The sequence below is a fragment of the Vigna radiata genome, unplaced genomic scaffold (genome assembly GCF_000741045.1).
Source record: "Vigna radiata var. radiata cultivar VC1973A unplaced genomic scaffold, Vradiata_ver6 scaffold_208, whole genome shotgun sequence".
Lineage (NCBI taxonomy): Eukaryota > Viridiplantae > Streptophyta > Magnoliopsida > Fabales > Fabaceae > Vigna > Vigna radiata.
The window spans coordinates 211,692-236,536 of NW_014542845.1; the positions used below are offsets into that span (position 1 = coordinate 211,692).

Consider the following 24,845-nt stretch of genomic DNA (forward strand, 5'->3'; position numbering starts at 1 on the left):
AAAAGCGAGCGATCTGGTCAATCCAAGCGCCAGAAAGCGGGAAAGCCACGTCAGAAAAGGTTAGTGTCTCGGTCCCCAAAAAATCTACCGAAACAGTTCTTTTGTGAATTTTTGTTTTTTCCTTCGTTGGTAAGGTTTTTACTCTAACGACATTTGAGAGATTGATCAAATATCCTTTCAAAGTTTAAAAGTATCTTAAAAAAAGTCATATTTTACTTAAAATATATCTTATATTATTAAAAGGTTTAAAGAATAATTCTAATGTATTATTTCAAAGAATAAAGTACCATATATATACGTACAAGGATCCTATAATTCTTCTTCTATTAAAGAATGACAGATGAACAAATCTGCACAAATTATGATATCTAAATTGTAGCTAACACAATATTTGATTACCTAATATCTGTTAATAGAATATTTGGCATATCTTAACACCCACACTCAAGTTGGTGCATGGATATCACACATTCCCAACTTGAATAGAGACTCATTAAACAATCTTCTTGACACTCCTTTGGTGAGAACATCAGCCAACTGTAATTCTGATCTTACAAAAGGAAATGAAATTTTCTAGCTTCAAGTTTCTCTTTGATGAAATGTCTATCAATCTCCACATGCTTTGTTCTATCATGTTGCACAAGATTGTGAGCAATTGCTATAGCCGAAGTATTTTCACAGTACAAACTCATAGCTTCATTTTGTTTAAAGCACAACTCTGATACCATATTAAAAGGTTTAAAGAATAATTCTAATGTATTATTTCAAAGAATAGAGTACCATATATATACGTACAAGGATCCTATAATTCTTCATCTATTAAAGGAATGACAGATGCACAAGTCTACACAAATTATAATAATATCTAAATTATAACTAACAAAATATTTGATTGCCTAATATCCATTAATAGAATATTTGACACATCTTAACAATATTGAGATGGAAAGAGTTGGTGAAGAGGAGTGACCCCAAGGAAAAGTAAAGAGGCGTGATATTTATAAGGGGGAAAAAGAACAACATTTTGTTCTTAATTGAACTATTTAATATCATTTGCATCATCAATGTCTTGTATCATCAATGTCTTGTACAAGAAGGTGTAACAATTGAGAAACTCGTTATTCTAGATCTCTTTTGCTAGTTTTGAAATTCAATTTTTATTAATGACCAACGCAAAACCAAATATTATGATTACACATATCATATGAGTCAAATAAGCAACTCCTTTAAACTCCTCTCATTTCAAGCTCAAAGGACTTGCGGACTGCCCCCATTGATAACAATATATGGACATAACTTTACTATGGATAGAAATGCATCTTGAATATAAATCATCCATTTTGGTCACATAAGGCTTAGTCTAATAATGAATTCTCCTTATCAAATGTGATCACTAAGGAGGGTGTGTTTACTTTGGAGGAATGATGTAGGGGAGAGTAAGTGAATAAATTTGAGGAGATTTCAGATGAATTAATTGTTGTTTATTTGAGTGGATTTGGAGGTAAGTGAAAGAATTAGTGTAGGATTAGATCGATGTGACTGATAAAAAAATTTGTTTAATTAGAGCATTGACGAAGGAGAACTTGATGAAGGAAGAACATATGAACCTGTATGGTTAAGGTATAAAAGTGTGAATGTGTGTTTTATGGAATTACTCGACCCTATACCCGAAACATTTTGTATATTAAATAAACTTTTTCATGTATTGTTTTGTTATTTGCTTTAGTTACATCTTTATTATTTTAATAATAATACTCTTAGTTTTATTTTTTCTTGACAAATATCATTGTAAATAAATTAAAAAAAGTTAAAATACTAATTTAGTTCATATTTAATTAGATTTTGTCAATTCAGTCTTAATATTTTATTTTTTTTCTAATGAAGTCTAAATTTTGTCAAGTTTGTGCAATTTAATCATCTTTATTAATGTTGTTTAAATAATAAACAAACATTGAAAAGTGTATCACATGTGTTAGTTTGTGTTTTTTTTTTAATTGTTCTTGATTTTAAAAAAAAATGTCTACATATTAAGTCAACAACATGCTACATTACAGTGCTAACACCATGTGTTAGGGTTAGTGACACATGTTAGTGTCACTTGTTATTTAATTTGATTTTTATATTTGTTATTTTTATTTAATTTAGTTACAAGTTTTTAAAAGATGGAGCAATATTGTTTCTTTCTAAATTGAGACCAAATTAAGTGATATTTTGATTTCTCATATCTTATTAGTGTCAATTTTGTGTGTACCTGTGTGTGTTTTTTTAAAATCTAACACAAAATATCACTATATCGAAATCATTCACATTTTTATTAGACATTTCTAATTTTAGGTTAGAGTTGATTTAAAATTAGAATTAATATTTTAAAAGTGAGGACTCATACCATTGATTTAAAATTCAAAGAAGTTAAAAATCACACAAATTATTTAATACTTTAGGTAATTTTTAGATTAAAATCAATTAAACTATTTAATACTTTTATGTCATTTTTTATTAAAAATAAATTAAATAATATAACCTAAATATCAATATAACATTTACATAAAAAATAAATTTATCCTTAATTCATAGGAACAAATTTTCTCCACTTAAAAAAAAATTGAATTGAGTTAAACAAAAATAATAAATATAAAAATCAAACTTAACATAAAACACTAACATTGATATTAACACGTGTTACTAGTCTTGACACTTGACATTACTATTATCAATTACCGTTTGACACATTACTTTTTCTTAAAATAAAAAATAATTAAAAAACTTTAAAAAAATATTATGAACTAACACACTACATATACTATTCACTATTAATCATTAACAAAAATAATAAATCAAACAAAATTAACAAAAATTAAAAGTTTATTAATAATAAAAATATTAAGACTGAATTAATAAAAATAAATAAAAACAAGACTAAATTAAGATTTTAAAAAGATATTGAAAATTTCCAATTTTTGTTATGGTTTAATTACCTTTTTAGTCCCCAAGTTGGGAGCTGAATTTCTGTTTGATACCCGCTTTTAAAAGTGATTTAATTTGGTCCCCAGGTTACTGATTTTGCTTTTAATAAGTCCCTTCCGTTAAGTAGCTTGCAACAGTATTAACTTTTCTTCTCTCTCCTCTGTTATTCCTGACACTTCTTTCTCTCTCTCCTATTTCTCGTCTCTCTCTCACCATTACAACATCATTATAACTACCTCTCTCTCACCTTTTTCTCTCTCACCTTTTTCATCTCTTGACTATTTTACTTCTCTATCTCTCTCTTCTTCTTCTTTCATAATAATCTCATAGCCACTGCAAATCAAGATAGCTCATATCCAATGTTTAACAGTAACACAAACCATAAATCGGACAAGAGCCAGAGCCAGATATCCACAAACATACAATTTCCAATTTGCAAATAATACCACTAACCGTTATCTACTTAAGCAACTGTCCTTCTCTCCTACTCAAACTAGGAAAATTTTTCTCTAGATGTGCCCACAAATAATAAAGCATCACTGTTTTAGCCACTTCCAGCTATTTGCCTCCAACTTCTACGCTGAATCTAGAAAGCAAATAAACACGAATTTTCCCAGCTAACGAAGTAAAAAGGCAGAGATTTTTAATGCAAGAAACAAATGAAAAGGGTGTATAGTTAAGAATCACAAGTATGAAAAAACAAAGGCTTATAGCACAAGTAACACATATATTTAAGATGCCAAACCCACATGCACCATTGTCCACCTTCTACTCCAAACAACGAATAAGGCGGTATCCAAAAATAAAAATCTAGAAAGTAGCATCCCATTATAAAGAAACGCACTACACTGCCCATGAAGTCGATTCAATGTCTCTCCTGACTCGTTTTTCCAAATATCCCCACCAAGATACAACAATTTCATTATTTTATTCTTTATCTTCCAATTTTGTTTCGGCAGTTACATATTCATTATTTTTCCTTCCCTTCAACCTAATCTGTAACCCCTGTATAATAATAATTAATAACACTAATAATAATACTACTAATAATAACAATAAATAAATATATTAAACAGGAAGCACTCAACCAAATTTATGAATTTCTTAATCTAAAAATATCTAAAATTTCCTCTAACGACAGCACTTGGAGCAGAGGATTAAGAAAACAATGAGAAAGACAATGGAAGAGAGGGCAATGGCGACACTAAGAACGAACTTGTTAGGACCATGATGGTGCTCCTTCTTGTGTCAAATCCCCTCCCCATCACCATCATCGTAATCATCGTCAATGCTATCATCTGCGGACGAATCCTTAGAGGGCAAAGAAGGAGTTAGAAGCGAGGGAGAGGTTTGTGAGGGAAATTAGGTCTCCGAGGGAGGAAGGGATTTCGCCGCCGAGGGAGTTGGAGGAGAGGTTGAGAAGTTGGAGGGAGTCAAGCATGGTGATGGAGGGGCAGATCCGGTGAGGTTGGCGTTGGAGATGGTCAGGGTTTTGAGCTTGGTCATGTGGGCTAGGATGACGAAGGGGTCAGAGGCTTTGATTTGGCTGCCGGAGACAGTGAGGGAGGTGAGGTTATAGAGCTGGGAGAGCCAGAAGCCGTTGATGGAGGAGAAGGAGGTGAGGGAGGAGGCGAGTTCCGGGGGGAGACGAACGGGGGAGAGGGGGCAGTTGAGGAGGGAGAGGGAGCGAAGGGTGGAGAGGGACTTGAGGGCGGTGAAGGAGAGGGAGAGGTAGGAAGGGTTTGGAGGAGTCGCAGATGGTGGCATTGTGGAAGGAGGGTTGGGCGCAGGGGTCTCGTGAGATGGGTATGTTGAGGGATTCTAGGGCTATCACTTGCTTTGGGTCAAGGGTGGAGGTGGTGGATGTGGAAGGTGATGATGGAGATGATGTGGGGGATGGGGTTGAAGGGTGAGGGAGAGAGAGAAATGTGGCAATGGGGGTGGAGAGTAGGAGAAGGAGGAGAAGGACAATGAGGGAAGATGGAAGAGGTGGCGGCGGAGGTAGCGATGGTTTCGTGGTGGTGGTTTGTCAAGAACACATGAGATTACGAGAATGAAGTCTAGTATGGGAACTCTGAAGTGAGTGACAGAGCAGAAAACAAAGGTAGTTATAATTATGTTGTAACGGTGAGCGAGAAAAGAGAAATAGGTGAGAGAGAAAAAAATGTCAGAAACAGTAGAGGAGAGAGAAGAAAACTTAACGCCGTTGCAAGCTACTTAACGGAAGGGACCTATTAAAAGCAAAATCAATAACCTAGGAACCAAATTAAATCACTTTTAAAAGCGGGTATCAAACAGAAATTCAGCTCCCAACTTAGGGACTAAAAAGGTAATTAAACCTTCATGATTTTTCTCACAATATAATTACTTAACGAGTGGATAATATTTAACAAAGTACTCATTTGAAAAAATAAGTTCCAATGGTTATCAAAATATAAATAACATGTATTTCGTTAATTTAAATAAATTTATTAAATTTAAAAATATTGATTAAAATATATCTACAATCTATTAATTATTCGAAATCCTTTATTAAAATAAATATTTTTAATCAAAAATTAAAAATATTATTTATTTAATTAATTAATTTTTGATTTCTAATATTTTTCTTACATTTTCTTACAAAAATAGAAAAATCTAGTAACAATTTCCCGACTATTTCTAACGGGGGCCACGAGTTGAATTTTCCTACACAAGATTCTAACCTAACAAATAATATATATTAAATAAAAAATATTTTGCTTCTTGTGCTATTAGGTAAATAAGGGTTAAATACGTTTCTCGTCTCTTAAATATCACACAATTTTGAGTTTAGTTCTTATCCGAAACTTTGATTGCTTTTAGTCTTCATAGTTTTGAAATTACTACTATTAGTCCTTAAAATTGAACGACGTTAATTTTTTGTATGAGGTGGCTAACGGTGAACCAGGTGTCTGCCACATTTGGAGTTTCTCATCTCTTTCACATCCATCACTCTCCTTCACATGAGTCTCTAATTTCATCCATTTGGGGTTTCTTATGGTGCACATTCAGATGCAAGAGGACAACCCAACGACCGAAGATCTTTTCCCGTATCTATATAAATATCTAGATTCTCGCACCAACCCACCAAGTTGTCTACTTGCATATTCAGTTTTGTATCAGAGAAAAAGAAAAATCGTTAGCCATGTCTGGGAGAGGAAAGGGTGGCAAGGGGCTCGAAAAGGGAGGTGTCAAGCGGCATCGTAAGGTTATGAGAGATAACATTTAGGGAATCACTAAGCTCGCGATTCGCCGTCTCATCGTCTCTTCTACGAAGACCGTCACTGCCATGGATGTTGTCTACGCTCTCAAGAGGCAGGGTAGGACCCTCTACAGTTTCGGTGGTTAGAGAATTAGGATTTGTACAATGCCTCGAAAATTAGGGTTTCTTATAATTTCAATTTCATATTGCTTATTGTTTCCACAATTGTTCTTGTTTGACTTTGAGATGTAGTTGAGAGAATTATTAATCTTAGTAAGAATGAATTGTACGTTTTGAAGGGAAATTCGTTGTGTATTTGTGTTTTCTTGTTACCTAACCAAAGCTAAATTAAAAATTATAAGTATTGATATAGCCCTTCCTTGTTTTTGACTATTCTTGAACCCGCAGGTCGCCTAGACATGAATGCCTCTGCCTCTTTCTGTTCTCGCCCTCACAACAATAACACCAACAACATCAATTTAGTACTCACCGATCCCAAACCAGAGCGACAATGGTTTGTCGATGTTCTAAATTTCGTTCAGGTTCCGCTTATCAAAGATTCTTCACCGTCACAGCATTGCCAAATCTAGATTTTCTCTTCGGATTAGATAAGCAGCTGTCAGGGGAGAGAACAGTGGTAGGTGTGAAAGAAATGAGAAATTTCAGATGTGACACACACTTTACTCATCGTTAACCACCTCACATAAAAATTTAATTCTATTTAATTTTAAGGACTTATTATAATAGTTTTAAAAAAACTAAAAACAATCAAAATTTGAAATAAAAATTAAATCTAAAATGTGTGATAGACAAAAGCATATTTAATCTAGTAAATAAATAATAACTGGAACCGTTGCCAGGTCAGCAAAGAAAAAGTTCTAAAGTAATAAATCTGGAAAATACACGGGCTTGTATGAAATCTTCAATTTTGACTTTGTTCATTTATTTTTATACTCAAATGCGGAACTGCTGAGTTCTTTGTATATTTTAAAAACCGAGGTTTGAGCTTATCGTTCAGCAATAGTCTTCACAAGGTTGCTTCCCAAGCTTGCCAAGCACCCTTAGCCAGAGAGAGAGAGAGAGAGAGAAAGCGAGAAATCGTTAACAACGAATATTTGAAAGCGATGAAAGTTCTGATTAATCCCGAACCATTTCTCTCCCCACCAAACTCCATTTTCCCCAAGAAGCCTGCATGCATCACTCGCTTTCAGCTTCGCCCTTTCCCCAACCTCCATCGCCACCGCTGGATCAGCCGAAGGCTCTCTTCCACGCCGCCGCCGAGGGCCACGTTGGATTCTACCACCATCGAACAATTCGGGATTCCCGAGTTCGACGTTCGGAACCCGGCGCTGTCTTCCTCGTATCGCAGTTCGGCGCTGCCGAGGCCCAACCAGACGGTGCTGGAGGCCCAAGCTAGGGTTTGCACCGGCCCAACCCAGACTCGTCCCCTCGACGAGCAACAAGCCTTCAAGGTCTTCGACACAATCCTCAGATCAGGTTACTCTTTCTTTCATGTCACATTGATGTGTTATTGTTGGTGGTTTGGTTTTTACTTTTCTAAAGTGAGAGCAGAAACGGAGAACAATACATTATCAAAGTGATACTGTTTGATTAGAAAATGAAAAGTTAAGATTTAACAATTTGGCATTCTCATTTCATCACAATCTCAATTTTTTTATAACTTTCTCATCAATTATTTGGGCAAATAATCAGTTTAGTGTGTGTTTTTGAATCCACTGCGTTCTTCCCGTCGATCTTTCCGAGACAGTTTGTAACCTTGAAGTTACAATTTGTTAATTGTTTTAGTTATAAATTCAAAGAAGTCAAGTGACTGAAGTGAAAACATTAACAATTTTTATGAATTAGAGTGATAATAAGTAGTTAAGTTTAGGGACTGATGTGATCTTAGAGAATTATTTAAATTTCTTTAGTTCGAGGAACTAATATGATAGCGTTTTACATTTTTAACCCAATTATTATGGCCACACTCTGTCCTCCAAAGTATGTATATAGCTTACAGGACTCTAGTATTAGTCAAGTGCTATGTTGCTTGGATACCGGGACGATACCATTTCTGAATATTTAAAATTTCAAAGAATTAAAATACAGTATATAAGTTACATAAAATATCACTATATTTATATAATTCTTATATTTATTTAATTAATTTATTTTTCTTTATTAAATTATTTTATCTTAATTTAATTAATATTTGTTTTGATTTGGCATTGTTATCATATTACTAGTGGTATTTTAATCTCTTGCAAAATTTATTGAAAAAGCGTTTGTGTAGTCAAATTTAAATAAAACTGATATGATTCAGTTATGATAATAAATCTTTCCCTATAATAAGGGATCAACAAATGAAACATCGAGGTTCTGATAGTTAAGGTTCTGTGTGACACGCTTATCTGTATTTCGTATGTGTACAAGACATGTCACTGATTTTGGAGTATCAGTGCATCAGAGGTCAAGTGTAAGTAATCAATAATAATAATCAAATTTGAACCATTCCAAGATGGTTTTGTTAGAAAAAGTTAAGGTTGTAAGAATGAAGGCCTTCAATCATATCTAATAGATGATTTTTTTGAAATAATGCTTCTTTACAAGCTATATTAGAGTAATTGAAAGTAAACAAAAAAATTGTTCTAAGATTTGATTACTTTGTATTTAATCTTAGCTAGGGGAGAAATGAAAGATGAATATGAAGTTTCAAAAGCACAACTTGGGGCATTTTTTGCGGGGATGACAATCCGTGCAAATGCATTTCCTGAAGCAACACAATGGAGTGAAGGGGAAACCCGTGCAATGAAGACATTTTGGCCACTTCTGGTTAGAGTGCTTCCACCTGAGGTGATATTCATTGCAGATCCGGAAGGGTTGATGATGGGTGTGGGAAGTTCCATTGGGCCGCATTATGTTGGCAATGGCACCAGCGAGATGCGATTGGTTGGTGCTCTTAGGGAGGTGTTGGCTGGTGGCCATCTTGGATTTGAGGAAGTGCAAGGTGTGTTAAAGGATGTCCTTCCCTTCCAAGAGGGCCATGAAAAGCCCAAGGAAGCAAGTGAGGCTTTACTTTCTGCATTTTTAATTGGTCAACGAATGAACCGTGAAACTGACCGCGAATTAAAAGCATACTGCCTTGCATTTGATGATGAAATTGGTATGAATTTTAACCTAACCATTTCATTTTGTTCTTTTTCGTTGCCAAAAATATGAATCTTTTTGTTAATATTATTGTGAGTTGATTCTCAGGCCCAACTCCTGTTGCTGATGTCAGATCATTGACTCATTATGGTGAACCTTATGATGGTAACACACGCTTCTTCAGGAGTACGTTATTTGTTGCTGCTGTTAGATCTTGCTATGGAGAGTCTTGCTTGCTTCATGGTGTAGATTGGATGGCACCTAAGGTGTGTGAATTGTTTTCCAAGTGTCGGGTGTTTTGTTTGTTTAAGCAGAAATTAAGATGCTTACAGATCATGAAGTTTACTGAAATTCTATCTTTGGAGCTGACTAAGTGCATTATCATTGTATTTCTTGAATAAACTATTGTTTTTTTAGGGGGGTGTAACTGAGGAGCAGATGTTGAAGTTTATGGGGGCAAATATAAACTTATCCCCTGTCAAGGCCAAAAAACTTCTTGAGGTCTTTTTATTTTCCAGAAAATAATTTGTAAGACCATCATAGTGGTTTTCTCACTATCCTCTTCTAGCCACTATGAATAAAATTATTTGTGATCTATTGTCTTTCCAGGACGATGAAGTTGGGTTTGCTTATGTAAGTCAGCGTGAAGCTTGCCCGTCTCTGTAAGAGCATCTCACTAAACATTTTGAATTCTAAAATTTTTAAAGATTAACTTATGTATAGAATGTTGTGGAACATGAAGGATTGTGTCACATGAGAATCTTTAGACGTTTAACCTTAGCATGCAGTGAAAACGTTCCTTCATCAATTAAAGAGGATGAAAGACTTGTTGCCAAAATTTTCAAAATTTGAAATCGCTTGATAAACCTTTCTTGGGGGATGACCTTTTAGTTCAGCCAGACGAATGAGAACCTTCTCCCTTTTGTGAAACTTGAAGCAAGTCTCCTTGGTGTGTCCAAATTTCTTATAATGAGAGCATCAATGATCCTCCTTTCCTTTTTAGTTGATTTTCATGTTTCCAAGGTTTGAGGTCCTAGTTTTGGAAGCCTTTCTAGAAAACATGGCAACTCTTTCAGTGGAGGGCTCATTTATCATAACCTTTCAACGAGTCTCCTCATTGCAAACTATGTGATGACTTCAAAAAGATATGGAAGTCTTTCCTTCCCAATAATTTGTGCCTTAATAGGGTCATATTTAGGATTCAATCCTCATAGGAACTAAAATATCATGGTTTAAATTGAGCGAGAATGATAACATCTCAGCTATTTTCAAGCTTCAATTTTTGATGTCGCTCCAACTCAATCCACATATTTTCCAATATTCCATAGTATATTTTGCAACAAAGAGAGCATCCTGTTTGGCACTAAAGATCTTGCTTTCTAAATCATGTAAGGATGTCATGTCGCATGGAATAAGTATTTCCAAGGTCTTTACAAATTTCACAGACACTAGAGTAACGTACAATTTTTGTTGATTTTTTTAGTCATGGGTCCCCATAGCCCGATAAAAGTATGCAAGACATCATTGTCCCAAATTGGAAAATTAGGGTTATCTTGGGATATGACCTCCCTCTAATATGGTTGAAATTACCCTAACCCTTCAGTGTGCATCTAATAAATTGAGCCCAGTGGAAATAATTATGATCATTGAGACGACTAACATTTGGAAAATGTGGAAGATAAAAATTACTTGGATGGGTTGCTAGGGTGGCTTTGAAAAAGCAAGCAACGACACAAATGGTGATCAAAAGTTCTGTCAGACATAAAAAGTTAGTGAGACTTGAAACCCACGTGTAGAGAAGGTAAATGTGCATGTGAGTGCATGGGTGCTTCAATGATAGTTGACTCCAGGAGGTGTCAAAACAGAGGATGGCAAATCTCATGGTGTGAATGATGGTCAGGTTGGTGGTGATAGTGACAGAGGTTGTGAAACACAAACTAGGTGCACTTTAGGCATCTTAGATAAACAAAGGAAATTGGTGCATGATAGGTTCAAGGGAAATGTTTATATTAGGAGAAATAAAAGAGATAGACATTTATAACTGTCTGAGGTAGGTTTTGTTGTCTCAGACTTTTATAAAGTCTCAGTAGGCAGTTGTTTTTAGCAGTTTTTTAGGAAGTTTTGTAAAGGGAAGGCTAGGGTTTGGTCCTCTCGAAAGACCAGGGATAGTGTAACAATTTAGATTAGTGTGCTTGTTTCATTGTTAATAAAGTTGTCTAGTTCTGGGTGAACATCCAAGAACCTGTCTTGGAAGTCTTTACAGTTTTAAATAAATCTAGGTACCTATCAGTGCAGCTTAAGCAATCCTAGAAGGAAGTCGCAGCTAAGACCACAACGAAAGCATAGCCCCCAAGATCGGGAGCTTTGTTGCCAAATTGAAAAGACTCAATTGTATGAGGGAGACTTTATCTTTAAAGTACATTAGTATCCATATATAGAGAGCTCTATCTATAAAGTAATGATTATACAGAGTTTTATAGTATCTTACTACAACACACTTGTAATTATTATTACTGTTGAATATAATGAAAAATTATATTTGGGATTAATCTCCCTTGTGTTAAATACACACATAGGGTTCTCTATTTATAATAGAAGAAATATGGGTTAAGCCCAAAATACAAATAAGAAATAATAACAAACTAACTAAAGATAAATATAAAATAAAGATAATATATCTAAAACTCCCCCTCAAGCTGGTACACACATATGTACCAAGCTTGTTACTAATATAATCCATCAAGACTTAGTGAAAATATCTACTTTTGCACTCGAATGACACCAAATTGCTAATGATTTGCAAGACGACATGGAAGACGAAATACCAATCCAAAAGACTCCCCTTGAGCAACAAATTTGGGAGGTTGCTCCATGTAAATCTCTTCTTGCAAATCGCCCTTGAGGAATGCCACCAGTGGATAAAGAGGTAATTGTTGGAGAGCCACCACAGCTATAAATAAACTAACAAAACCATCTTTTCCATGGGAAAAAAGCATATATGGACGGGTTAAATACAATGGTGACAAGAAAATGAGGTCAGAAGAGACACCAGTGGAAGAAGCCATGGATGAATAAGAGAGAGAAACCATAAAAAAATCCAAAATTCTTCAATCAAGACACCTGAAAAAGGAAAAGAGCAACCTCGATGCTCTGAATAACTACCAATCATGCCACAATGCACGACGAAAAAGGGAGCAAATCCATAACTTTAAAAGGAGCTCCAATGAAGGCTTCGTTAATGGCATGGTAGTTGCCTCAGAGGAGACGGGACGTGCAACAACACACGATGAACTTGAAAGCGAAACTCCGGTAATGACAGCGGTAGACAATAGCGGTAGACGATGGCACCGCCAGCAGCGGTAGATGGCGCCGCCGCCGGCAGCAACAAATGTAGTGGTAGAGGCACTAGAAACTTTTTTTTCAAAAAAACCTTAGGCTCTGATAGCATGTTGAATATAATGAAAAACTATATTTGGGATTAATCTCTCTTGTGTTAAATACACATGTAGGGTTCTCTATTTATAATAGAATAAATATGGGTTAAGCCCAAAATACAAATAAGAAATAATAACAAACTAACTAGAGATAAAAGATAAATATAAAATAAAGATAATATATCTAACAATTATAATATCCTCTTATTACAGCACACTTTTAATTATTACAATATCCTCTTATAACTCAATATTTTCTACTCATTCAACAATACTAAAATTGTAGATTCAACCAACTACTTAGCTAGTCCCTATTTAATAGCTTAGAATCATTGAAAACAATTCCTCAATAGTTCTGGAATAATGCAAATTTCTCTTTTAGCTAATTTTGCTTTCTCGTCTCAGTGAAACTAGTCTGATTGAAACTAAACCAAATAGGGACATATTACCTGGTTTTCAAATTGTAGGGACTATTTTTCATTTTATGAAAACTAGGGCCGCTTTGTAAAACAGTATTTTATGATGGAGACTTTATTGAATTTGGTAAAACTAAATGGACTAGTCCAATATTTGGAACAGGGAAAAATGTTGATAAAGATAGGTGCAAAAGTGAGGGTAAAAATGTGTTCGGATGTAGATAAAAGAGAAGCAAAAGAATTATTTTCCGTTATTTTTACCTAATTGGTATGTTCTATTCCACTACTATCCCTATTGGTGCATTTGTTATTATGTTGCATCCTCTCTTAAAAACTATCTTTGAAGGGGGAAGACCGATTCAAGTACTCCACCAACCTCTCACATTACTCTTGAGTTCCCATAATATCCCAAGTTTCTAATGAGTTTTAGGAAAATAATACAAGAATAGCGGTGAGATTGAATGGGGTCAAATAATATAGGTGGATATTGTTAAAAATGGTATAAATCATACTAACAGAGACTAATGCTGCTAGCAATACAGGTTGAAACTATAATGTCTGCTGACAATATAGGCGAGTTGTGTTGAAGAACCAAGTTTATAATAATACTGTTTGGAATGGAGATTAAACTTGTTTCCCCTCCCCAATCCCCTCTTTTTTCCTGCAGCTACTCTTTGATTGGAATTAGGGAGCACATAAAGAAACGCCCTCCACTTGCATCAACTGAAAAGATTCAGCAATATGTAAAGGTGGGACACAGACTTGTTTTTCTTTTGTTAATTTTATTGATCGCTCTTAGATTATAACTTGATTCTGTATTAACAAATTTTAAATTCACACTCAATTGTCCATTTTTAATTTTAGTCTTTAGTTGTATCATAAGCCATTATTTGTTAAAAAGGGTTATTTGTAAATTTTGTAAGGGATTTTACTATCATATTATATTTCCTTGATAACATAGGAAATTTAGTTTTGCACTCCGTATACCATATTAACAAGTTATTATATTTTTGTGCATGAAGTTACTAAATACTCAATAAAATAACTTACTGTCAATTTAGTACAAATTTGAATTTTTTAGAAGAAAAAATTTGTGTTGAAGTATTACATGAGTAATGAAGTTTTCAACCTAACGAGTGCTAACAACTTAAGAACTTAACTCTTTTTTCGGTTCTTTGATTCTGAAAATACCAAAAGGAGTTCTTTGTAAAATCCTGAAAAATAAAAGATTTTGGTTGCTCAAACGAAATAAATACACAACTCAGTCTCACATGGAAAAAAATTGTTGTTTATTCACTTTTAGCTAAAGCCCATGAGCATTGGAATCATGACTTGCAAATATCTCAAAAATAAAAGGAGGTAAGAATAGAGCTTAGAAGGAGAACGAAGAAAGATGTTTGGAGAAATTATTAAAAGGGGTCTACTTGTGAATTATATGACAGAGAATTTGGTTTTTAAATTCAATGTTGTTGTATAATTCATATATCCGACACACCTAGTGGGACAAGGTTATTGTTATCGTTGTTGTAGTATATGTAATTCTGTATTTTGAATGTAAGTCTGAACTGAACAGAAGAGACATGAATTGGATGGAATTTTTCTTTTTCTTTCTCTTATAAACCTTAGGTAGACCAATTAAATTGACCCAAGTTGGGGGTACCAAGCATGATTTCCTTTTTTATCATAGAAGCACCATTTTCCTATTTAGTTAAAAGCGTACATTTTTCAACAGGCAAGTGGTAAGGAAGCTATTGTAGCTGGGTTTTATCATGAAGGTTATGAAGAGTCATTGTTAATGCTCATGAAGAGAAGAGGAGTACATTCAGGTTTGGTAGTGAAGGTTGGATTCCACTTTTGACGCTTCTCAGTATGTGAGCCTTTTCTTATCATTCTTTTCGAACATAAAAATATTGATATGCTTGTATTATGAACATTTGTTTTCTTCTCATTAAATTGGTTAAATAGTCCTAATATAATATATTAATATCGGGAGTTGCTAAGAACTTAGCAAAAGAAGCCATGTTGATTATGGTCATTTTGTAGGGAGAGGAAGGGGGCCTCTCATTGACTACAAGATTGCGATCTGCTAAAACAACTAGGGGACCTCCTGTGAACTACTGTTCAGGGTTCCGTGCACTTGATGTCTCGTCCACATCTGAACTTGGTGGTATGTATTGGTTCGTTGTTTACGTCTCTATATTATTTGTGTGATTAAATGATTACTTCGTCATAGTGTCTATGTTTATAAATGTTATTGTTTTTAGTTTTTTTTTTTCAAAGTAAATTGACAACCCGTTCCCTGTGCCAGTTTCTGATCGACGAACTTGATAATTATGTACTATATCATATCTTAGATTGAAACTCATAAAAGTATTTTTATTCTTTATATGGCAGGAGTGACACGTCAAGGTTTTAGTCTCGAAGTAAATGCCAAGGAGTACGGTTTCCAACCCACAGACACACCAAGAACTGATAGATCTGTAAAGTTTTTTAGCTTTTTGTATTTTCTTCCTTTGATCTTACTCTATCCTATATTTGAAGCTTACCAGAAATATCTTTGCAATTAACTATTCCAATGTGTTTAAAATATTCTGTCGCTATTGTAAACGTTGCCTTTTTTCATTAAACTATGTATGTAAACCTCAAGAAATTTTAATTCTTATAGCATGAGAATCTCCCAAGTATTTAAAAGCTGAACCTAAATAACTCCAAAATAAAATTTCAAATCACTGTTTTAAATATCTACCATCAACTACCAAATGAACAAGTCCTAAGTTATACTTATTTCTAACAATCTAATTGATTTAATTATATCTTCTAAAATAAAATCTTTGTTCCATTCATCTAATGAAATTTGTCTGAAAATTTAGAAGCCATTTGATCTTCCCTTTTATCAATATAGTGAAAATTAGTCTTATTTCTAATAAAGCTAGATCTCCAACACACTTTTCTGAGACAGAAGACAAGACATCTCCAATCTATGGTAAAATCAAACTTACCGAAACTCTGATAAAAATTACAATACGTAACTGTTTCAATTTATGGTTCATCAGAGAGGTCTGTGATTTCGTGCAAGTCATTCTAGAATTAGTTATCTAAGTGTTCTGGTGTCTTTTGTAGTGAAGACTCAATCTATTTACCTAACTTTCAAACTCAATGTTTGAATAGTATATTTCGTAAATTATCTTACTCCTTGCATGCGTGTGCTATTTTATCAATGAACTTGGAGGAACATGTAAATTATAATACTTTGATCTGACCATTTCATGAATTTGCCTGGAATTTTATTCTTTGTTGATGTGCTGGAATGTTTTGTAATGCCATTGCAGGTAGGAAGTCGTTTGTTTTATATTGTGATTGAGATTTTAACTGAAATAATTATCTTTTGTCCGTTTTGTAACTTCAGGTTTCAAAGAACATTGAATTTGGTTTATCTGCTCTCTTGGGAGAAAAAGGACCAGCATATGATCGAATTGTCTTGAATGCTGGAGTTGTGGATCACTTGCTTGGAGTTGATGGTGCAGAAGATATATCTGCTGCACTGGATAGAGCTAGAGAGGCCATCGACAGTGGTAATGCTCTAAAACGACTTCTAAACTATATCAAGGTCTCCCACAAGATGGGTTGAATTTTTTAAGCATCGCAAAATACCTTACCTTTACAACGTGTTGATGAGAGATTAAAATACCTTAAACGGGTCCCCATCTTGATCCAAGTAATGAAAATGAAAGAAAGAAAAAATTGGAGAGACATCAGTTTTTTTTTACAGTTTTGAGGATTTGATTCGTATAACAATCTCCAACATGCTTAGAAAGACAGATAGCTTCGTTATACTAATAGACAAATGCTAAACCGTGTGCTTAGGACACTAGTTAAAAAATTAACAGGGATTTTTTTAATTGGAATACATAGAAGTGTTTTCCTTTTTTATGAGAAAATATTCTTTGATACACATATACACTCATTTTACAAATTATTTTTCACTCTCTTGTTATAAAAAATTATGTCAAATGAGTGTAGGTGTGTTAATCTATCATTACTTTTTTTTTTTATGAATTTTAATGCACTTGCGTTTGATTTTCAATGATATATCTTTTTTTTCTTTTAATATCTTAACCAATATCGCCAAGACATTGTTTAGCAAGATCCTCGTCAGGAGACGAAATTGTGTATTGTTTTGTTGGAAATTAAACATGGTAACTTCGTCCAAATTTATAATTAGAGAACTTGACACATTAATTGCCCACGTGTTCTAGATTATTATTAGCTCGATTATGGTGTTTGCGTCTCGACTTTTTATGGTATACTTTAGACTCACTCGAAGAAATATAGGATTTTAGTTGGTTTTCTATTTGGAAAGTGACTACTTTCATAAATCCAATTATGATTTTTATCTGTATTAATGAAATACATATAAAACTTGAATGAATAACATTATACTTGTTCTTTTGAGATTTGACTCTTCCATGATATCTTCTGTCTAGATTATTCTTTCTTCACCTAACAAATAGTTTTAGATGAGTTAATGAATACGTAATGAATGTAACATGAAAATATTGTATTACAATTTGTTATTTATTAATTTTGTTAGAATTTGTTAATGATTAAAGTAATCATGAATTTGATATTTAGTTATTATTACGTGTATTTATTAAAGAAAAATCAATGGTAATATGTAATTTAAAATATTTGGTTGATCCTTAGAAGATAATTGTATATTAACATTAGTTTTTTTTCTTTAATTAATACATTATAATTATTAAATATTAAATACGAATTTAATTATATAAATTATTAATGAAGTTTAAATAAAATTAACAAAATTAATGATATTTTATTAAAAGTAACTTTTTTTAATGTATTAAAACTAAACTATATCAATATTTGTTGCACTAAAATAATTATTTATTTTATGTATTAGTAGTATTTTCATGGATTTGGGTTAATTTAGTGAGTAATTATATAATTATATTCATAATATTAAGATTATCAAACTCGAAAGTTAATTTGTTAATTCGGATGAGTTTGTGTTTTTAGTCTTGATTTTCGAGTTAGTTTGGAAACAAACTCTGAATTGGGTGGAATTGGTTAGAATTATGATTTCGTAGCAATTTTGCAAGTTTGAAATAGGGAGAAAGGAAGAAAGAGAAGTCATTTTGAGTTTAGAGTGGCATCGCGTTTCGTTATGGTGATCGCACTTTGTTGGTTCACCTTCGTGTTCGCGTTCACCTAGTTTTTGGTCATTGTTTACTTAGGTTGTGGTTGCACTACATTTGTCTGGTTCGTGCTCACAAGTCGTGCTTGTTGCTGCTTCTAATCTCTACTCCTTCGAGCTTTACGTGTGGAGTGAAGCTTTTTATTTTAAATTTACAAAATAACTCGTAAATGGTGTGTTTTACTAAAGAAATTAAATCGTTAGGTTAGAGTTTATTAAAATGAAATTCATTCAACTGTTTGTGCGTTTCTATCTTCAGTGTATATGTTTTATTATTTTAGCATGTAAATATTTAATACTAAAATAAAGTTGGGTTCTCTTTTTTAACTTATTATTTTGGATCATTGGGTCTTTCTTTATTATGCTAAACTTTTGGGTCAATATTAAGTTCATCAATTTGTTTTTTATGTGAACTATGATTCAATTATGGTGAAAGAATAATAATATTAAAGAAAAGTATTTAAATATATATAATATGATAAAATAAAAATTATAATAATATTATAAAAATAAAACAATATTTATAATATTGTAAATATTAAATTATTATATTATTTATTAATATTTTAAAATATTTTTATATTACCAGTTTACAATTTGAATTTGTGATCAAAATTTACGAAGCTCTCATGAATTTATTTAAAGTTTGGAGTTTAACAACCTTGCATGATATTGTTTACCTATGTGTTGGATGGTATACACCCGTTTATGGAGAGTCTTGTAAATAAAAGAGTCTACCAAAGGAAGAAGAGAAACCAATTCCTTACAAAACAAAACCCTAATTAAGAATTCCATAATTGACACCTTTTATGCCATTTTTTTCTCAAATGAAAGTAAAATAATAAATTTATGATACAAAATAAATTAAAATATATTGTAAATTTATAATATTTATTTATTTATTTTCAATAAAAATTCATTTTGTTTCCTCGTATTTTTTTATCTTTTTTTTTTTAGTGGCACACTTTGTCCAAAAAAAATTGGCACATATGTAAAACATTACAAGGTTCTCCACTTATATTGCTTTAGTATAATTTTTTTTTCAGAAACTTAATTCTGGATATGTGTATATTTTACTCTCTTGTTGGAAAGCTTCAAAGGAAGAGTCAGATTTTAGTAAGGATTTCTATTTTTTATTTTATTTTTAAATCAAAATAAATAAAAGTTATACTAAAATTAATTAAAAACCAATATGTTTCAAATATTTTTAATATTTTTAAAATTCAAATATTTATTATTAAGATTTTGTTATATATATATATATATATATATATATATATATATATATATATATTAAATATAATAAATTTATAAAATTATTTGATATTAAAAATTAGAAATTAAAACATTTCTTTAAATTAATAGTTTGAGCGAATTTAAAATTAAATGAAGTTATCAATTTGATTATATAAAATCTGAAATAATATATACATATCTGAAAAATTAATTTTACTATCATTTGTTGCAATAATTAATTGATATAAAGATTACATTATTTTTAAATTTAATAAGTTAATTTACATTAATGATATTAGTGTTACGAGATATATATATATATATATATATATATATATATATATATATATATATATATATATATATATATATATAAAATTGTAAAAAATATTAACTTTTTTAAATATTTTTCTTGATATAAATGATTTATTAAATTATCCAAATGCATTGAATTATATTCATAATGAAAATTGACAACGGATTTTTATATTTTTAGATTGGGTTAAATATGTTTTTCGTCCCCCAACTATTGGCCGTTTTTGTGTTTAGTCCATCTTTCAAAGTATAGTACAATTTAGTCCTTCAACTTTAGAAAACTCTGGTATTAGTCCTTTTTATCAAATTTTTTTAACTTTATTTGCTGTTTCAAACGCGTTTCTCAGTTAACATTGAAGCAAAAATGTGTCAAAATGTGTAAACAATCCAAATGCTATAATGTAACATGCTTGAAACAGCAAATAAAGTTTAAAAAATATGGTAAAAAAAACTAAAGCCATAGTTTTCTAAAGTTGAAGGAATAAATTGTACTATACTTTGAAAAAGGGACTAAACACAAAAACGACCAATAGTTGGGGGACGAAATACATATTTAACCCTTTTAGATTTGGTATAATAGCATTTCTACAAGTTATTTTATTATAATTAAAATAATAAAGTAATAAATATAAATATTGAATTAAAATTCTATTTTTTTTAAATTATAATTGTACATCAATTAAATTATTTTGTTATCATTTTTATAAAAATGAGTATTAATTTTGTAAGAGCTGAGCTGTTTGGAGCTGACAGGTAGAAGATTGGACCGAATGGTTTATATTAAAATAATAGTACTATATAAATGAAATTTTCAAAAGTTTTGTCCTATTCTCTGAATTCGGCTATCTCTCCAAAACTTCTTCTCTCTTCTTTTCTCCACTTTCTCTCTAGAATTCTTCCATCTCACTTCATCTTTTCAACAATCAGGACGTGCCTAAGCAATCCTAGTGTCAAGAGCTACCTTTTCTACCGATCAATTTCTCGTTTAGAGCTGGTAAGTCTCGTCTTTTTGGGTTCTTGTCAAGTTCTGAAACTTTTTGACACATGCAAGCCACGTTTCAGCTTGCATGGTTCATCAGTCTTCTTCCTTCATTTCTGACTTCATTTTGGTCTTTTGGTTGGTCCATTCTTACAAATCGGTGAGCTATAGGTGTTTCTAGGATTTTCTGGTATGTGAGCAAATTTCTGAAGTTGTTGAGCGTTCGGTTCAATCAAGTGATAAGGGAAGCTGGTTAATTTAATTACTTGGTTTATAATGTATGAAAATGTTGTTTGATGATTTTGCATGTGTGTGAAATTGAATGATTATGTGTTCGGTATTGTTAGTTTGGACTGTTAAGTGTTGTGTTCGTGTTGATTGTGTTATGCAAAATTTTGGTTCAGTGACCGAGTGAATCGTGAGGAAATGTGGCAGTGAAAATGGGAAATTTGTGTCCAGTGTGAGTTTGGCATGTAGGGAGAATCTGGGTAAGTTGTTTGAGACTTGATAAAACTGTTAAGTCACTCAAAACCTACCAAAAGTAGGAAATCTGATTTTCGGTCCTTGAGTTCATGATTCTAGAGAATTGATTCTCAAATATGAGATGAAACTCTCTCAAAGATGTTAGGAAGGTTTAGATGCTCTTAGTTAAGTGTATAAATACGTATGATACAAGTTTTGAGGATTAGAAGTGTGGAAGAATGCAGGGAAATGGTAAAGATTAATGTTGATCATAATTCTGTAGTTATTCTGCAGAATTATGCAGGTCGCTAAGGGTCATTCGTTGACCGTTTGGCCTTCCTCTTGTGTTCGGTCTTAACTAAGTTATGCTTTTTTGGAACTTCGGTTAATGATCGATCAGTCTGGTTCTAGTATTCAATTGAATATAGCATTCAGTCTAGTCATAGCATTCGAGCTTAACCTAGTATTTGGCATAGATAAATTATCTGGTATAGTCTAAGGTCTCGGTCTACACTGGTACTCGGTTTGTATTGTGTTTGGTCTTAATTGTGTTCGGTCTCTCATAGGCCTTACTTGTTAATGATCGTTCGGTCACGTTTTAGTGATCGGTTGTAATAGAGTGTTCTGTCTAAGTTCAGAGCGTTCAATCTTTGGTGGGTGGTTGGTCTTGGTAATGCTCGGTCTTGTACTATCACTTGACCTCGTACTAGTACTCGGCTTCCTACTAGGATTCAGTCTATTTTAGTATTTGAACATGTCATAGTGTTCAATCTCTTTTATAGTGGTCGATCCTTAATAGTGTTCGGTCACTTCTTCATCTTTACCTATCATGGGTTGTTCGTTGCTGCTTTCTGGGTAGTGTGAAACCGTTCGGTCTCCAACGATCACAGGGTGTTCAGTCTTGCACGTGGTTTCCATTGTTGTTTGTAACTTGCTTAATTCAGTGGTATGAACATGCTATGTATGAATAATGGGTATATGTTGTTAAGAAGTGGACTTTAAGCTTAATTCAACCCCATAAAACTGGCTTGTAAGGTGAGGTTTGCACCTCACTTATATATTATTGAATTGGCTTTATCTTTAGTCAATGTGAGACTTCCAACACACACCCCTCACGCCGAGGTATAAACATCTCGAGCGTGAGACTAGACATTAATGAGTGGTCCGATAGTGGCCCGATAGCAGGTGGAACAATATGCCCAACAAACAACAAATATTGTTAGGATAGGCTACTTTAACGATGGCTTTGTACCATGTTAGAAGTGGACTTTAAGCCTAACTCAACCCCATAAAACCGGCTTATAAAGTGAGGTTTGCATCCACTTATATACTTATATAATCATAGATGGGGCAACAATGAAGAGCTTTTAGAGTGACAAAAAGAATAAAATAGAATAGTGTAGGTTTCGTGGGCTTGTATTTTGCCTCTTTTACTTTCGTTTCATTTCTAGTGAGGAAACATTTATAAACTCTTCATTTTCCTTTAGTACAAGCAATGTGGGACTTCACATAGCTTGAACTTAAAAGAAAAGAAGAGTAATTCGTTTTCCATAGCTTTTAGTACAAGATAGCATATCTAGTTTTCATGTTTTGAACTATAGGAGAACTAGTTACCTTATAAACCCTTTGGTGTGGAGAGAATTGAGCAATGTGGGACCTGCAGCAGCTGTTGGATGGACTCCACACTCAAAAGTCCCACATCTCCTAGATCTTGCATCCTAGCTCACTCCAAAGGTTATATAAGAAGGCTTAGGGGTCTCCTTTTTGTACCTTACTTTGAATCAATTGAAATTTGAGTTGATTTACACTTTTGCAATCTTCTTTTGAGATAGTATTCTGTCTCCAAGTCCCTCTCTTGGGCAGACCTTATCTAGCTCAAACAAGTGGCAGTCCTCCTTTGATGCTTATCTTGGAGCTTCCTTCAAGTGGCGCATCCTCAAGTCATAAGTTTCCTCTTTCTCAATCTTTTCCATTTTTAATTTCTCTTCATTTCTTGTATGACATTTTAGAATATTCTCTCTAGGTGTGCACTTCCCCATCATATACTAAGAATTGGCCTTATCTCTAGTCGATGTGGGACTTCCAACACACCCCCTCCAAGCCAAGGTATATACATCTTGAGCGTGATAGTAGAAATTAATGGGGTCGTCCGATAGCGGCCTAACAATGGGTAGAAATAGAAATGCCCACTTAAAACTCGTTAGGATAGGCTCCAACCATGACTCTGATACCATATTAGAAAGTTGGTTTTTAAGCTTAACTCAACCCCACAAAACCGGCTTGTAAGGTGAGGTTTGCACCTCACTTATATATTATTAAATTGGCCTTATCTCTAGTCGATGTGAGACTTCCAACATATGTTTTCGGAAAGTATTATGTTCCAATTGGTATGAAAAATAATTCCAAGGAGGAATGTCTCAATGAATGATTATCAAGGTGGTGGAAAAAGTATGAATATGGACAACGAAATCCACGACGTTCATCTTGACATTCTAATGATTACCAATTCTCAAGTACATATGGGTAAGTCATGTCGTGAGAATAGTAGGAGGCCTTATCTTGGGGGGGGGGGGTCCTACGGTGAGTGATAACAGGCTGACCTCGTGCGACAGATGATGGGTTTCTAGTTATTACACCCACGAGTCCACGAACAACCAAAGCTACATATTCATACTTGTCCGAGCGGTCAAAGTAAAATGGTCGGTTAATAAGTGTTTATATGTTTTATACATGTGTATGAGTGCCTTACTTTTCTGATTGAATTGCATGTTCACATGATTATTAAATTACACTAGCTTACCCTTCTTTTATGATTTGCCATGTTTACATGTTCGATTTATCCTTTGCAATGATCATCCTGTGGGTGTGAGCAGAGGAAGAAGATGTCTCTATGGAGCAAGCTCTGAGAAGAGAAGATCCCCCGTTTAGTATAAGACCGTTTGGTCTTGTACATAATTTTGTATCAGATTAGAACTCGTATAATTTTAATTTTATAATTATTTTGTGATAATTGTACTACTAACACTTTATTATTAAGTGGATGACTGTTCTATCATATCATTTTCTTGCGATAATTCTACTATATAGTTTATATTATATTTTGGGATGTTACAATATTTTCTGTATGTAAAAGTTTATTCTTTTAAGAAAAGAATTCAGCATAACTAAAATTAATTATTTAAATGAATTACTTTAATATTTTATACATAGACATTTTACCTAATTTTAAACATTGAAGAAGAATTAAAGAAAAGAAATGTTAATTATTTTGTATAGAAATATTGATTTATATTTATTTTGTTGTTACTTTTATTCATTTATTTTATTTTTAAACTATTTTTTCTAAATATAAAAATATATTTTTATATTATTTTTTCTTTCTTACTTTTATCTTTTTATATTTAATTAATTATTATTTTAATAAATTATTAAAGAATCACTTATATTTAACGTA

At 32.8% G+C, this 24,845-nt stretch overlaps 1 protein-coding gene and 2 pseudogenes across 1 annotated transcript; 2 read left to right on the top strand and 1 right to left on the bottom strand.

The window, feature by feature from the left end:
• Positions 1-4,276: 4,276 nt before the first annotated feature.
• On the bottom strand, positions 4,277-4,990 carry LOC106780759 (annotated as a pseudogene).
• A 1,068-nt stretch (positions 4,991-6,058) lies between these two features.
• On the top strand, positions 6,059-6,334 carry LOC111240961 (annotated as a pseudogene).
• An 824-nt stretch (positions 6,335-7,158) lies between these two features.
• LOC106780772 lies at positions 7,159-17,091 on the top strand. The gene is made up of 10 exons (XM_014669081.2): positions 7,159-7,684; positions 8,868-9,350; positions 9,443-9,600; positions 9,752-9,835; positions 9,944-9,996; positions 13,852-13,933; positions 14,917-15,024; positions 15,228-15,351; positions 15,579-15,664; positions 16,591-17,091. The coding sequence occupies exons 1-10, from the start codon at positions 7,312-7,314 to the stop codon at positions 16,810-16,812; spliced, it is 1,773 nt and encodes a 590-aa protein (XP_014524567.1). The 5' UTR covers positions 7,159-7,311; the 3' UTR covers positions 16,813-17,091.
• Positions 17,092-24,845: the final 7,754 nt, after the last annotated feature.